This window comes from Coturnix japonica, chromosome 7 (assembly GCF_001577835.2).
Source record: "Coturnix japonica isolate 7356 chromosome 7, Coturnix japonica 2.1, whole genome shotgun sequence".
Classification (NCBI taxonomy): domain Eukaryota; kingdom Metazoa; phylum Chordata; class Aves; order Galliformes; family Phasianidae; genus Coturnix; species Coturnix japonica.
In genome coordinates this window covers 11,893,819-11,910,477 of record NC_029522.1, presented here as the reverse complement: position 1 = coordinate 11,910,477, position 16,659 = coordinate 11,893,819, and the positions used below count along the sequence as shown (strand labels likewise).

General features: G+C 44.2%; 1 protein-coding gene across 4 annotated transcripts in view; it reads left to right on the top strand.

Annotated features, from left to right (window-relative positions):
• The window catches only part of INO80D (INO80 complex subunit D), a 33,541-nt gene that overhangs the window by 750 nt on the left and 16,132 nt on the right, over positions 1 to 16,659 (top strand). For 2 of the 4 annotated variants that reach the window (XM_015868306.2, XM_032445968.1), the window contains exons 2-4: positions 8,344 to 8,439; positions 8,547 to 8,793; positions 13,708 to 14,456. In XM_015868306.2, coding sequence (XP_015723792.1) covers positions 8,576 to 8,793; positions 13,708 to 14,456 — 967 coding nt within the window. In that variant the 5' untranslated portion in view covers positions 8,344 to 8,439; positions 8,547 to 8,575. Of the gene's footprint in view, positions 1 to 29; positions 138 to 481; positions 1,332 to 8,343; positions 8,440 to 8,546; positions 8,794 to 13,707; positions 14,457 to 16,659 lie in introns of those variants that run through there. The other 2 variants (XM_015868307.2, XM_015868308.2) reach the window with 2 other exon arrangements.

Genomic DNA, 16,659 nt, shown 5'->3' with positions numbered 1-16,659 from the left:
CGAAGGGTGCAGGGCGGGCGGAGAGGCGGGCTACGCGAGGCCGAGGATCGGCCGGGGCGGTGTAGGCCGCAGCGGGGGGTGAGGGGAGCCGGCGGCGTTTCGCGGCTTTCGGGCGCCGAGAGGAGCCCCGGAGGGGGGTGAGACGGTCGCCGGGGCTCAGCGGGAGGGTCGGGGCGCGGCGCTGCGGAGCCTTTGCCCGGGAGGTGAAGGGCGGTGGGGGAGAACGGGGGCGGGGGGGCGCTAGGCCTCAGCGCGGCGCGGCCTGCCCGCTCCGCTCCCCGCCCCGCCGGGCCCCCCGCGCCGGGCCCCGGGCCCACAGCGGGCCGAGCCCCGCCGGAGCAGGAGCCTTGCGGCAGGGGGAAGGCGGCGGGGGGCGCGCTCTCCACCCCCCACACCCCCCCCCACACAACCCAGCACCGCGGCGGGCGCGGACGAGGGGGAGGGGGGGGGGGTGGAGGAGAGAGCGGACCGGGGGTGCCCGGGACGGCATTAATTTCCCGAAATGACTTTTAATGAGTGGCGGCGGTGCCGGGAGTGGGGGCGCCCCTTCCCCCGGCCCGGTCCGTGGCCGCCGCGGTGGAGGCGGTGCCGGTCCCGCGGGGCGCACAGGACCGCGGCCTGGAAAGTTTCGCGGCGTTTTTAGGGTGCTCACCCCACTCTTCACCGCCGTCCGCCCCGCGTCGGCGGCTCTGGGGATGGGGCGAGAGTGCCCGGCACGCGGTCGCGGTCGCCCCTTCTTCCCCCAGCCCCCCCCGACCCTTTCCGCGGCTGCACCCCCACTCCTCCCGGTCCTTGTCTGCTCGTTTGGGTTATTTCATCTCCCAACTTTTTGGGTGGGAACGGGGGGTTTCTTTAGGAGGGTGTCGGGAAGGCCGTTAGGGCTCCCCATAAGCTGGCCCCGCGTGGGGGGCGTACCCCAAAACCAGGGGTCAGGGCGGGGGGCAAAGGCCTCACCCTCGTGCTGTGCCATGCACCTGGGCTGTCCGCAGTGCCTGCCCTGCCCTGGAGCCCCCAGCCCCTGCCTGGGGCCTGCTGCCATCGCTGAGCTGGGACAGTGGCCCTGATCCTGCAGCCAGGGAAAGGGACTCCCCTCGAGGCCTCATTCCAACCGGGGCACGTCCATCATGGTCTTCGGCCCCGTCCCATATCCTCATCTGCGGAGATGGACACAGCATGGGCCATAGTCTGGACAAGTGTGGGGCATCGGTTGCCTCTGAGGTGCTGCTGCCGGGAGTGAGAAATGAAAAGATGCTTTTTTCCAGGGAAAGGAACATCTGTAGTTGTGAAGTGAGCCCACTGGAAAGCCAACCAATATGCTTCACCAGGCACAGGTGAAGCAGCTCCAGTTTCTCATGCTGGAGATGCCTACTTTTGTTAAAATGTTCCTTAAGATGCCTAAAGCTCAGAAGGCTCACTGCTTTGTACAAGTAACCTTGAATACATTTTGAGAAAGACAGTAACAACTTACAGCTTCATACTACACCATCTGATTAAAATATGTAGATCTATAGTTAGTTCTAACTTTGTTACTTAACAACATATGAGAGTTTATTTTAAGGCTGCTCTCAATTTTTCAGGATTGGTGTACTTAAAATTGGCAAATTTAGGACGGCACGTTGTTCCCTTCCTGCTGAGTGCCCTGTTCTCTGGGCACCGTTTGTACCAGCAGTGCCACTCTCAGGTCATACCAACCCAGTACTGCTGCAGATGGGTAAATCCCAAACCCAGTGTTGGCTGTGAAGCTGCCACTTGCAGCCTAGTGATACTGTTGCAACCGTCTTCAGCCTTGTATGTGATTTGTTTGTACTATATACATGCATAAGACAGATTTTATTAATTGTAAAGCTAAATTGCCTACAGAAAGCAACCTCAGATTTACTTAGTAGGTGTAATTTTGATGTTTGAGTACTTTCGCGATGAATGAATGAGCTGTATGTATGGCCTGGTCCCACGGAGTTGCATATACTACCATGCTTTCGCAGTATGGCAGATCCTCAGGAGGCAGAAATTTATTGTAATGCCACATAGAAACTTTTATCGCTTATAACTGCAGTAAGGCATCTCTGTGAGGAGCTCAGCTGCTTTGTTTTACTTACTGAGTATTCCTACTGAAGCAAGAATGATACTCCTGCACTGTGTGAAAATAAGTTTGTCTGTGCTCCACTGGGACTAAAAGAAAGGCAGAAGTGTTTTATTTAACCTCTTTATTTAACCTCGTATGCAAGTGCAAGTTAGCTGCTATTTGGGTAAATGAAAGACTTGGGCTTAGTTCTTCCTTTCTTTTTTTCTCTTTCTTCCTTTCTTTTAGTAAACTCAAGTACAGATGTAAGGTACGTTGTAGTATATTTTAGTCTGCTCTCTCTCTGGATCATGGTTTAGATATTTTGAGATAACGTTTTAGTTTGCGTTTTTGCGATGTTGCAATTCCTTAAATGTCCCATTTATTGCTGTGTCTGAAGACCTTCTTTCTGCAGCCCGTCACTCTGGCAGTCCTTGGGCTTGTTTATAGCCATGTTGAAATAAGTGTGCTTCTGTGCAAGCATGAGGATCGCGTTGTGTGGATGTGATTGCAGGACAGGGGCCTTGGACTAGGTCAGATAGAGCAATCCTTGTTCCAAAGCCTTCTGAGATAGGGAGCCAGTCTGGAGCCTCAGAGGAGGAATGGCCCTATTTAGGAAATGTTACAATGAAATCTATAGGAATGTGCTCTTGGCTACAAATTTCAGTAACAAATGTTACTACTGACGGTCTTTCCTCCTTGAAACCAGTTGGAGTTTTTACGGTTCCTGCTGAAGTTTACTTTGTGTAGGAAAACCAAATCAGCAACTTGTACAGTTCTGAACAGAAAGTAACTTGTCACCTCTTCTTAGTTATGGTTTCTGTTGTTGGCTGGAACTTGTCACCAGTCTGTAGATCACTTAGTTATTACTAGGAATAATGCTTAAATTTAGTTATGTATTTAGTCATTTGTATCGCGAAGAGTAATTTACGATATCGGTGTTGCTTAAAACATGCAGCTGCTTTTTTGTTAATATCTTGGGCACCTTTATGCAATATATATTGCTTTTTTTGCAGAGTTGAAGTAATGAGCCTTCTAAGAAGGCAGAATGAGGACAATGTTGCTGCTTCTGTTTTCCTGGGTAGATTTCCACATGTGAAAACTAGTTCAAAATACTGTTCCAGGTGGGAACTAAAAGCATCCAGTAAGATCTCCTGTGCTCAGTGCCTGCATCTTGGGGGTAGTTTTTTCCCAGTTCTTGCATGTGTGTGCAGACCCTTCATCACTTGTCTGGGTTCCTCAGAGGTCCTCTTGAGCTAAGGCTGTGCTCCAGTTAATAGAGTTGTTCCTGATGAGAACTCCTGTAGCTGACTTTTGTTGCCTCCTGGTGTTCTATCTCGATTTGGGTGCTTTTACTGATAGGACTCTTTATGGAATTAAAGCAGGCTCGGTATGGTACCTCATCATCATTAGATTGAGAAGTAAGCCAAAACTGGGGTTAAATTGTAGATCAGCAACAAAAATTACACTCAGTGGTGCTGATGATAACCACAATTAGATGTGGCACAGCTCCTTTTGATAAAACAGAGTACTTCCCAGAAAGGTCATCATCTCTTGATACGAAATGGGAAGAAACCGAGTTACAGAGTCATAGAATGGTTTGGGTTGGAAGGGGCTCTTAAGATCACCTGGTTCCAACCCCTGCTATAGGCAAGGACACCTCCCACTCAACCAGGTTGTTCATAGCCCCATCCAGCCTGGCCTCGAATGCTTCCAAGGAGGGGGGCAGCCTTCTTTCTAATAATACAGTTTTTACTGGTACTGACTGGACAGTTTTATGGTAAGGTAGTTTTAAATGTGTGTCATTTTGTAATGACTCTTATGGCTTCTGTTCCACTCTGAGTGGATTAAATTCCAAGTTGCCAAAAGCACGTTCAGATCCACGTGTTTATTGTCAGCCTCAGCAAAAAGGCTCAGGCGGTGGGAGCACAGGGAATTTTTCTCTCTTGGTCAAGTCAGGGAGTCAGCAAAACTGCTCTTTATGCTGTTTGTGGTGCTTTCGGGCCCCAAGGTGATGGTTTTAGGCACATGTAGGCAATTGCACTTTGTGAGGTGACACGAACACACCACAACAATACAGCATTAAGTCTGTGCTGGTATTAAGAATTCAAAGAACACACTTAAAAGTCACAATTAAATTGATCGCATTTGGATGTGATATGTGAACCTCTGAGCTCAGTCCTCTTAATTGTACATCCTTTAACTGTTGATATGTAATAATTTCATTGCAATTTACAATGCATTTGGGGATTCCATTACCTAAATTTGGTCTCACTTGGTTGAATGTCAAATTGTGAGCATATGTTTGACAGTGGATCTAACCCACGTGGTTTAAAACATTCTGATGTTTTCTGTGTGGTGTTTTCTCAGTGCTGATTTGGGGTGTCATACTTTGGTTTCAGTAACAGTGGCCAGGCCTTTAATTTCTTTGTAGAACGCAGGTGATGCCAGGTACCAATTTCTGTATGACATGATGCTGGTATTCAGTACGATCTCACAGAAATTTCCCCAAGACTGGCTGTGACAGTGTTTTCTGACCTCTCTGAAGGAATGTTTAACTGCATTGGAAGAGGTAATGTTCTCTTGGAGCCGATGCACACTGTGAGGGAGCCCGTTACACCTGCTTGTAAGCAGTGAAAGTATCTGGGAGCTGGCTCCCTCCTATGCCTGGCAGCAGGCACTGGCAGCTGCGCAGGTATGTGCATGTGTATATTTAAGTCTCATTTGTCTTTTCATAGCCACTTTGCAAACCACCCCCTGTTGCTGTATGCACTGCTGGTGGCTGCAGCTAGCAGGATGAGTAGCTCTGTGCAGTGGTTATGTCACAGTGTGGCTTTGCTGTGCGCCCTGCCTGTCCTCGTGTGAAGGCCTTGCTGGGACGCACAGTTCGTTGCCCTTTGCGTGCCCAGATAGGGCCTTTGCCAGAAGGAGGAGATTTTCTTCCAGACTTCTGCTGAGTTGTAAAATATGTATATGTTCCCAAATGACAGATGTTAGTGGCAAGCTTGTAAAAACATCAGGAATACCCTCCTGGTTAAGCTCAGGGTTTGATTCAACCCGCTGTTCTGTCTTGGACACTGGGAACAACTGATGAGGCAGAATAACGAAAGCCCAACTTCTTTTAAGGTTTTCTTCTTTTGCTCCTCCAGCATCTGTGTTTATTAAGTTGGGCGTGCTAGCAGGTACATCACTGCCCCTTTTAGGACCAGTGGTCACACACTCTATAAACTTTTCTGTTGCCTTCAGAACACAACGATCCTGCCTGCTCCTGCAGCCCCCATGACAGCGAGTTCCAGTGGCTCACTACCTGTGAGCAGCAGCAGCAGAAGTACTTCTTTCCTGTGTTTTGAGTCAACCTCGTACTTACTTCTCCAGTCAGCCCTAGTTCTAATGTTGTGTGATTTGTCTCTTGACCATTTTGTAGTCACTTGTCCCCTGCCATTAGGATGTTTAAAACCTTGGTCATATCCTATGTTATTTGGCAGTGACAGATTTCTGGGTTCTCCTGTTCTTACTCTCAAAATGTTATGCTTAGAAGCAGTTGTTCAAGGAAAATGTGGGTTCAACCAGTAGTAGCCTCTGGTTTCTCATTTGTGGGCTGTGGCTAGAGCCAGTCTAAAGACATGCTGGCTTAAACTGAGCTTGTTTTGAACCTCTGTGCAGCTTCAGCGTGGAATATAATTGCGAACCCCAAGTCATCTTCCAAAAGGTTTTGCACCCTGATAGCTGTGTGGCAAAGTACAGCTGCACCAGCATTTGATTTTCCACGGGAAGTCCATGTTTCCGTCATCTCTGCTGAATCCTGTGGGACAAAAATATTTTCTCCCCACCCACCATTTAGCTGAGTGTAGTTTCAGTTCTCTTCAGTTAAGCGACACGTGCCTGTGCTGCACTTGTGCTACTTTCTGTGTCGCAGCAGAAAGCTCTGCTAACATCTCCTATGTTGCTTCAAAGAAAGCATTACAACAGATGAAATCAGAATTGATAAATTAAGAAGGTTTTGTTTTATATGTAGAATCACTTTGCAAATTTAAGTGCAAAAAAAAAGACTTAATTATGAGTTTAATCCAAAAATAAGACAGGGGGCACAGGAATAATTCCAGGATTATGTGGCTGGGAACTGTGGAGACTTTTCCTCCCCGAAACTTAACCGGGGAACCCAGATACGTGTTTTGTGTTGTTTACTTTGGAACTGCTCTGAAAAGCTTTCTTTGCTCTGCTGCTTGATAACCTTCAGACAAGAAATGTGGCTGTGTTGTGCAAAGGAGAAGGAGGTCACCGGTCAGTGCGAAACTCTGTAGAGGATGATAGCAGCAGCTTAAGAGGTGGTGGTAAACATGATGGTAAGAAATAGCAGCATGTGGGTCACCCCATCCTTGCAAGATGGACATGCTCTGTCCAGTCCTTCATCCTGCCCAGTCTATCACCAGGGCAATCTTTGGGTCCATCCTGCCTAGTTGATCACCGGGGCAAGCTTTGGGTCACTGTGGAGAGCAGCAGACTATGGGGCAAAAGACTTTGTCAGTTTTGTTCTGTGTAAGAGATGCAATTCGTTTAGACTCATTTAATTCCTTTTGCTACCCCCATAATGGAGTAGGCTGTCTGTCAAGCACATGGGACCTGCACCCATTTCACCTTGCTACTACTTAGGCACTGCACCATGGGATTTCCTTTCCTTTCACATTGTTGCTTTGTTGATGAATGTGTTGCAAAGGGTCACACTTCAGCGATCAGTTTTGGATATACGGAGCGTGGCACCTTCCTGTGCTGCCCTGCACTGAGGGGAAGGCGGTGGGGAGTGGATTTGATGTCTGTGATCGTGCTCTCACTGTATGTAAGCGAAGTGCCAGGGCTGCCTCCAGGGTGCTGCTGGTCTGTGTGCCTGGAAAGGGGACTTTATGTGGAGAGGAAACACAAGGACAGTCCTTACTGACAAATGATTGACTGAGTCACTGATATTTGCACTGTGTTTTGTAGCAGGTCTCCATTCTGTGTGCTGTGCTGCACTTGTAAAGATATTTAAGTAATTGTATTTTTTTAATTTTCAGTGCTACCTTCTGTTCTGCTCCTACAGGTAATGGGAATGTCTGCTCTGTGCAGTTTGCTGCTGGAAGTATGGTAGGGTGTTTAGTTTTGCCCCAGTGACTTTAATATCACTGGCTGCTGTGGTACTTGTCATCTCGAGGTGCTTTTTGGTAGCGGGGAGAGATTGCTTCCCGAGGGAAGAAGTATGTCCTTGCAAAGGAGCCTCCCCTCCCTGTTTGCCATCTTTTCCTTGCTGTGTGGCACTTTCAAAGTAAGTCGGTTGAGTCTGTAATCTGTGCAGGTGTCACACATCTCTCATTTACTGTGTATTTCCTGAACATCACCTCTATGTGCGTACCTTTGCTTGGTGTATAACACACCTGAAGCTGAATACTGAATACACTACATATGCATTCTGTGGTTCAGGATGGCCTTCCCAAACACCAGCTGCTTTTGGCGTAGCAGGGAGATGCAGGTTGTGTGCACTGTTAGTTTTTTCTCGATGAGGCCTTGGTTTTGTGCATGTGTGTTTTAAGAAAGATGATTGCTGGAGACTGCATCATGGTGGGAAATGAAAAAGTACTGGAAGATTTCATGGCTTTGTTATTTTGTGGCACTGTTGGATTCTGTCTGTGGGAGTGGGGAAGAAGACGGGCTCTTGCTGAAATGGCATTTCAGCCCTCTTGGGGTCAGTAGGAATACTGTCTCTCGCATTATTAATGCCAGCACTCTCCTGAAACTTTTACTTATAGAAGGTGTGGGCAGCTACAAGACCATCAGTCTGCTTACCAGGTGTGTTAGACATCTTAGAAAGATAAAAGGCTTTCCTATGCTGCCTGTGAAAATTAATATTTGATAGAGCGAGGATGGTCTCCAGCATTTTTGTAAGCAAAGATTCTTGAAGGGGAACCTTTCTGCAGTCACTTGAGTTCATGTTACATCAGCTTTCATCTTGATTCCTGAAGGCAGGAGATCTGATTTGTTGTTTATCCTTTTCCAACTTGTAGCTCCTGATCATTTTGTGGTATATGAGTGGAATTTTGTTTAGCAGGTTTAAATATTATGACAGTGAACATTTTTTCCTTTTATGGTTTCCAAAGCTCTGTGACTGCTAGTTGAAAGCTGTCATGCTAGTGGGTTTGGCTTATTGGATGCCAGCTGAACCGCTGGTTAAGTGGCCACATCTGGCTGCTTTCTAAGCAGTATGATCCTATCTATTTTATTCTGACTGACTTTGACCTTTTTGATGTTTTCCTTAGACAATCCACATCGTCTTGATTCATCATCATTCCAGGATAGTGGTGTCCTTGGGGCTCTCTCTTAACACTGATATGGTACAGAAGATTTAAAATCAGGTATTGTTTTGGGTCTCTCTTTAGCGTCAAACTGAAATACACAATCTAGAACTGAATGCATTTTTTTTTTCCTTATGTGATGTATCTTATTATTTTGGCTCTTTCAGCTGATGTTCACAAGGAATAGAGTCACGTGATGTATGAAGGCAAACACATACACTTCTCTGAGGTTGACAATAAGCCCCTGTGCTCGTATAGCCCCAAACTGTGCAAGCAGAGGCGACTTAACGGCTACGCCTTCTGTATCAGACACGTTCTGGAGGACAAGACTGCCCCCTTCAAGCAATGTGAATATGTGGCCAAGTATAACAGCCAACGGTGCACCAATCCCATCCCCAAATCTGAGGACCGTAGGTGAGTTGTGGCTGCCCACCTGCAACGCGGGAACTGGCTGGGATGGAGGCATGAGTTTCTTATTAAGATGCTGCCTGGTTTCAGGATAAGGGAGGAACTGGCCTGAATGAATTGAATCCCAGGATGTTTCTTCGAGGGTTTGGTTATAAGACCAGTAAACTTTTATTTTCTGTGGGAGTCAAGTATTCAGAGAGAGCAGTAACTCACTCCCAAGGAAATTTTCAGGAGGGTTTGTTGCTTTGCTCAAATTTACAATAAACTGTAGATCAAATTTGCTGTGCAGTATCTGCTGTTCTGGTTTGCTTGTTTTGTCACTCATGGCCTGTGCTTTTAGAAGGCCCTGCTTTTTTGGCCAACTGCAGCACAAGTATGCTTCTATCTACTTTATCAGGACAAACTACTGAAAATGCATCCCTTCTGGGCTTAGGGAGCAGCGATGCATAGGGACAAATGCAGAATTACAGCCCTGTGTTCTTGATTTGCTGCTGATCTGTGGCGGTGTATTACTGGAATAAAACACGTATTTCTTGTTAACAGATCAGTCAGCTGGGAAAGTACTGTTTGCTCACTTTCTTCTCTACTTCCTCCCTTTCTCTCCCCATCCCTGCCCAAATGAAGATGCCTGAGGTGCCCAATATGAAATGGTTTGGAAGAGATAGTGCTTGCAGTTGTTGGAGAGCTGGGAATTCAAACCAGGCTTCCTGAATTGCTGTACTGTAACCACAAGGGCATTTTTGCTCACTCTTTAAGACTTCTTGAACACACATCTCACTTGTGCTGCTTGGGGTGGAACAGCAGGATTTGTTTGATCCTGTTTGCAAGGTGTACTCAACTTTAATTTTTCACTCATAGCTGCAGGTTTTGCCAGTACAACAGTATTTAATTAATGTATGTGTTAACTACCTGGGGCTTATTCTGCTAGAAATAACTTTTTTTTTTTTAAAGTAAAATATAAACAAAAATATGCCATAAAAGAATCAAACCACTCTTCACTGACCTTTCACATTATTAGCTGCCATCCTCTAACCTTTTGAGTTATTAGCAGTGTTCCCACTGTGCTCTACATAGAACTTCCTCCTCGACTCACAGCTCCCTCTCTTGTCTGAAACAACAGTTGGACTGTGCTCTAAATTAACTTGCACTTCACCTGCCATTTCACTTGAGGAGACTGATGAAGTGAGAAAACAACACGAATGTTTGTCAAAAGCTGTAGGGCAAATGCTCAAATGGCACAAGATGAATAACTTTAAGATGCAGTTTGACAGTCAGTGACTCTTTCTTTGCTACTGTACAATTGAGGCTCTTGGAAATACGCTCACAAAAATGATCATAGAAATTGTTTGAGCAAATGATATGCTGTAATTTCAAATGCAAGAGCCAACTGAGCCTGAGTCGCTGTTTAGCAGGGTCGCACTCAAAAACAATAGAAATGATGCTACTTAATGACACTTTTTAGGTCTCATATGTTCCCGTGGAATTTGAGATTTTTCTTTACACCTTGAATTGAGTTCACACTTTGTTCTTTTTGATTTTCTCAAGTTAAAGTGAAGTGTGGTCATGACATCTGGTGTATGTTATATTAGAATAATTCGACTGCACGTCGAGTGTCACATTACAGCCCTTGAAGAGGACAGCAGGTGTCTGAAGGAGAAAATAAACTTTTAATTTCAAATGAGAGGATGTGATTGTTGGAAAGAATATTTTAAAAGGCTGATTCTCGGGGCGGAGCTTAGTTTTAACAATAAGGTTTGATGAATGCTAGTGGTAAGACTGTGCCTGCTCTAAACCATTTTTTTTTTGTCAGGCAAACCTGTATCTGTGTCTTAAGAGACTTCTTTCACACTCCACTCAGTACAAAGATGTTTTCTATGTCCGTGTTCTCTGCTCGTAGCTTTTAATTTCTGTGTGCAAAATGACTGTCAGATGGTCATTCTGTCAGTTTGAGACACGTATGTGATCAGAAGCAGGATGCGTGATACTTTAACAGCTACTTTCTTCTATATTTTTAAAGATTATAAAAAATAGAATGTCTTAACAGGTTGCACGCGTTATATGCCAAAACCTCCTAGTCTGTCCACAGATAATTAAAAATAATTATCCCTTAACCCCTGACAAATGAGTTGGCATCAGCCACAAAGATGTTTAATATGCTGTTATATTATTAAATTTCTTATTAACCATTCACATTCCTCAAATTAAATTTATTAATAGCACATGACTTCATTACCTTAATTGAAGTCTAATTTCTCTGTTCTCTGTCTCGTTTTTTTAAAGAAATACACTGGTAATAATCAGACATGGGCAATGCACCTGTAATTCTTGAATACGTCTCCTTGCTCTTTGTTGTCCAAATACACACAAAGATTATGATGCTCAGTTTATTTGTATTTTAAAAGTATAGAATTACTGCAATGTAGCTAGCTTAAACACCATTTTATCTCTTAATTTTCTTCTCCTGAGAGTCTAAATAATGTGTAAGCATCTCTCCAGTTTAGTTAGATCTTCCTTTAAATAAGTGACTGGACCCAACTGAAATGTGTGAGGTACTGGGAAGCAGGATGCATAAACCCTGGATCTCTGTGTTCCTGCCTTTCCCATGATTTGGGAAGCTGTCTGCCTTAAGCCTGCACAGCCCATCACCTTTGTGAGCTGTTTGTTGTGGTAGCTTTGATAGATATCAACCCACTGCTCTTACTGTGTGTGTTGACTATATTTGATCTCACCTGTACCAGAATAAATGCCTTTAGTGCTGAATAAGGAAGGGGAGAGAAACTGTTTTAGGTACTCAATGTGATACTGGAAGCTGAGAATAACTCACAAGATTTTGGAAATGACAGGCTGTGCCACTGAGACAGACATGCCAGCACTGGCTGCGTGCAGGGCCAGCTTTGCCTTCCTGGCATTGTGCTCAAGCCATGCAAAAGGCACGGTGCTGCTTCCAGGTGCTAGTCCTGTCCTCTTGGTAGCCTGCCTCTGTGGAGCATTAGCTGCTTCCCTGGCCTTGTCTCCAGTCTGAAGAACCTCCTGCTCAGTTTGGCTGACCCTGGCTGGTTCCAGCAAAGCCACTTACTGCCTGCTCCTGGCTCTGCAGCGTGGGCCGGTCTGGGACATGGCCAGCTACCAAGTTGTGCTGGAAGCTGCAGGGAGAGAAGTCCCTGTGCATGCCCACCTGCATGTGATCTGTGTTTTTATGTAGCTGTAGGTTTGTGTCCAGAGGAGATGCCTGTGTAAGATACTGCTGGCTTTTGCTGCTGGAGTGTGGTCAATTGTAAGAATCAGTTTTATTCTCTGTTGTGTAAAACAAAAAGGAGAGTTAAACAAGCAAAACACTTAGCCTAAAACTCAGAGAGAAACCTGCTACCTTTCCATAGGTTTTTTCCTTTTTCTATACTTGCCTTTCTCTTTCCTTTCTAGTTTTACCTCTTTGCTCCTGATCAAGCACAAGGTGGCAATATAAGTTCTGAACAATGCAAGGAAAATATTCAAACTGAGCAATACTCTCATTTTTATGGTGTTAAGGGAAAAAAAAATGCATTGTGCTTGTCTTGTCTGTGGTTTTTATTCTGTCATACTAAAAGTGCTGTCCTAACTCATCTCAGTCTCGTTCAAACAAAATGCTAAGAAAGTGCTTAATTTTAATTACATGAATAGTGCTATTGACTTTAAGGGAAGCTTTTCTGAGCCCTCATTATAGAATTTAATTTTTGGAAGTGCATCTCTCAGTATGAATTTGTAGAATTGTAGTCTGTTCCAATGAGGGCTTCAGCTTGTCTCATTTATTTATTACTTTTGACTTAATGTAATGAAGAAATCATTTAGTAAATGTAGTCATACGTAGCAGTGCTTTTCTGCCTTTTTTTCCATTTGTAAATCCTTATGGGTGTGGAGCCTTCAAGGCAATATGGAGATTGCTAACAGGTATATAAGAATTTACATGTATGCCTTTTATGGACCATTGAGAAAGCTTCCACATATTGCTTCTTTAGGGACACGGCGACAAATTGAAAGCTGCTAAACTGAAGTATTCAACATTGTGGGAGTTGATTTGGCCTATTTTGTTATTTGTTTTTTTTCTTCATAAAGACCAGCAATTTTTTGTTGTTGTTGTTGTTGTTGTTTTGTTGTGTTTGGTTTTTTTTTGTTCCATAAAACTTAATTTTCTCAGGTTATGTCCCTTACAGGATGCTCTGTTCTACTCTGTCGTACTGATAAGACTTTAAAGAATACTTTCATGGATATTTCCTTATCTTGTCCGTAAATACCATGACATAGCCATCACTCTTTCATCATATCTTTGTTTTCATCTGTAAGCTGCAATTGTAGATGGGATCTACAAAGGACAGAAACCTCATAACTGGAGCATTCTACAGAGGCAGGAAGTCCTGCCTTTATGAAAGCAGGAAAGTATGGGATTCTGATTCCTGTATCTCCGTTGCCTCCTTGTTTTAAATAGACAGAAATTAATTGTTTACTTCTTAGTATGCTATCTGTGCCTATCAATTGCAACTCTTTTATATCAGGAGAACTTGAAACCTTTGTTTGTGGATTGTATATATATATATATTCTAGGCACTGTGTAAATGTTTTCCAGAAACAGAGAATTTCTTTTAAACTAGATTTTTATTTGAAGAGCACTCCACTGATTTACCTTACTAGGATGTAAATACCTTGAATATACTGTGAGAATCTCCTATGAATAAGAAAGTGACATTGTCTCTTGGAAAAGTTTGTTATGGGTTGGGAACATTGCAATTATCTGTTGCATTAGGAGCTGTTTACAATTTGTGTTAAATCTCCTGTGTTTTTGATCTAATTTTTCAAGTTGTGTGTAGGTTTCCCCTTAGTGAGGTCTGTTTTCTTTAGGTTTTACTTGCAGAAACTGAATTAGGAACTGACTGCTTTTACTTTTCGTAGGTACTGCAACAGCCACCTGCAGGTACTTGGCTTTATACCGAAAAAGGAGAGGAAGAAAAAGAATGACCCCATAGAGGAGGTAAAGGTCAGGCACCAGATGGATACTATGGCCCTCAGTCTGACGATGCCCACCCTGGCCTTGAAGATGCCCAATGGACTGGATGGGATGTCCCTCTCCCCTCCTGGGGCTAGGCTTCCTCTCCACTACCTGGAGGCAGAACTAGAAGACCCCTTTGCTTTCAACGAGGAGGATGATGACCTAAAGAAAGGGGCAACAGTGAGGAAAAAGTTGCAGAGCAAGTTGGCTCAAAACCGGCAGCGCCAGAGAGAGACAGAGATTTTAAAAGTTCGCCAAGAGCACTTTAGCCCCCTTCCTGCACCTTTGCAGCAGCAGCCTCTGCAGCAGCAGCACTCCCATCTGCCACCTTCATCAGCTTTGTTAAAGCCAACAGGGCTACCGCAGGGCATAGTCTGCAAGTCACCTCAACCTCCGAACACCAGCCTACCAATGCAGGGAGTGGCACCCACCACACACACTATAGCACAAGCCCGGCAGTTGTCTAACAAGAGACCTCTGCCTCTCCTGCCGCCTGCTAGGGCTCCCGTCACGGACCCTCCAAGGACTGATCGGGTCCTAATGAAAGCCACAGCCTTTTCTCCGCACTCGTCCTGCATGAGCCGGCTACAGAGACTGGTGAAACTGTGCACTCGAAAACAGCAGCTGGACACTGATCTGTTTCCACATCTAGGTGGGTAGATAATAATTGCCTTGCCTCTTCTTTTCTTGTCCCGAAACCAGAACACAAAAGAGGAATGTCTTCCTACCTCTGTCCTGCTTCCATGTGTGGTATGTTTGAAGTAAACCTGCACTAGGTGGTGACTTTGTGTTTTTGTTAACCACATGCTATACAGAGGGATGCCTGGACCTGTTACATAAGGTTAATGCTGCTTTAGCTGTTCATTCTTATTAGTGTCCCATTAATCATTTGAGAAATCAAACTGAGGTATTGAAAGCATTGCTTGACAACGTATGCATTGTGTAGACGATTTGCAGCCTACTTTGTAAGGGTTTGTTGGAGACTAGACAAAGTTAAACATGTGACAAGTGCAGGTTACAAAATAAGTGCAAGTACAAGTTGGAATATTTGGCCCATCATTCAGTGTAGATCCAAATTTATGATTGACTCGGCTAGGAGAGTTGGAGCACAAGGGAGTTTTTCTAGACTGGACCCAGACGTCTACAGAACATGGCTCAGCAAAAGTGGAGCATCATTGTGCCAGGAGGAAAATACTAATGTTATAAAGGCAGTTGGAGAGGTGGGGTCTTATCTGCATGAGTCTGGCTTTCCTTGACGTGTCCCTCATGCTCCAAAGTTACATTGCTTTTCTGCTTGGTTTTAGACTATGCTTTCCTAACAAGTAAAATACTGACAGGAAGAACGGGACCAGAGATCAGTGTGTGATATTAGAATAGGAGTGCCATTTATGATGGTTGTTTTTTTTTTTAAGACTTCAAATAAATCTGGAAGTACTTATGTGAACATCTTACTTAATTGCAAGCATCTGTAATTTTTGCTGTTTCAATTAACCTTTTTTTAATTTGCAGTTAAGATCTGCCCTTTGGCACTCATGGGATAGCTTGACTATTTGTTCAAAGATAATTAGCATCCCGTAACATTCTCTAAAGGACATTGTTCTTCAGAAATGTTGTTTGATGGTCCTAAGTATAATGCAGCTCTTCTGAAGTATGGCAGCTCCAGGGGCACTTCCACGTGTCACAGACTCAAATAGCTTAAAAAGTGACCTCTGTTTCAAGATGCCATAGAAAGATCACTTTCTGTGTTTCACATTTTACATTCTCATCTAATGTTTGGACTGAAGGAAGTGCATTTTCCTTAAAAAGAGGCATAGAAGGAAATGCATGGGACCTACAAATGTAGGGTTAAGCAAATGCTGTACTAAAAAAATGTAAAAATGGTGTATACACTTAGAACATTTCATATTTGGCAAATAACAGAATTGATGTATTAGCCATGTCAGAGTGTTGTTTATTCATGATATGCCTCGATATTAGAGACTAGTTCAGAAAATCTTAGGATTTGTGTTTATTGATGAAGTAGCACTACAGATGGCGGTGCAGAACCCTTAAAGAGAGAAGCTCACTTTTATGTGTATGTGCTATTAGCAGCATGGAATTGGTTGTTAGTATAGCTGCAGACTGCAGTGCAAGTATAGCCGAGTCTGGGTAAGATTTTGTCCCTTTGTTTCTTCATTGCCCATTGAAAGTGAAAAGAACCCAAGCTCTGACTGTATGTTTAAACTTCAGGTAGTTCGTTACATGGTATGCATTGTGCTCAGTCTTCATCCACTGATGAGGTTGTTTTTCCCTTACTTTATGGAAAGGGGGAGTGTAGAAAACATTGACAATATAATTCTGGCATTATCTCAGATGTGTTAAGCTATCTTAGTTTACTTCATATTTTAAAAGATAGGAACAAAAAATTATTTTCATGATGCTGAAGGTGCTGAAAAATAGGGTTTCTAATCTTTCTGCTAGAAATGTAGTTTGGAATAATAGAGGGGCTCCTGATGATTGTGTTCCAAATGCCGTGTGCCTGTGTCTCAGAATGTAGGTGACCGAGTACAGAGGTCTTTCCCAAATTGAAAGCATGTGACTTCAGAATCATTTCATAGAGTTTAGTTTATTTTCATTAAGAATAAGGTGTTCTTTAATTCTGTCCAAACTGCCGTGCCACTTTCAAAGAGCACATGAGGAAATGAAAAAGTGGTGACAATGGCTTGTAAATGTGGCTGTGGGATTTTTATCCCACCTGCTGCAAGGGATTGGAAGAATTTTACTGGATGTGGGTGAGAGAGTAGACAAAATTGCAAAAGATGCCCCAGCTAATGCTTTCCACCTGAGGATATCGCAGGAAAGCCAATAACAGAGTC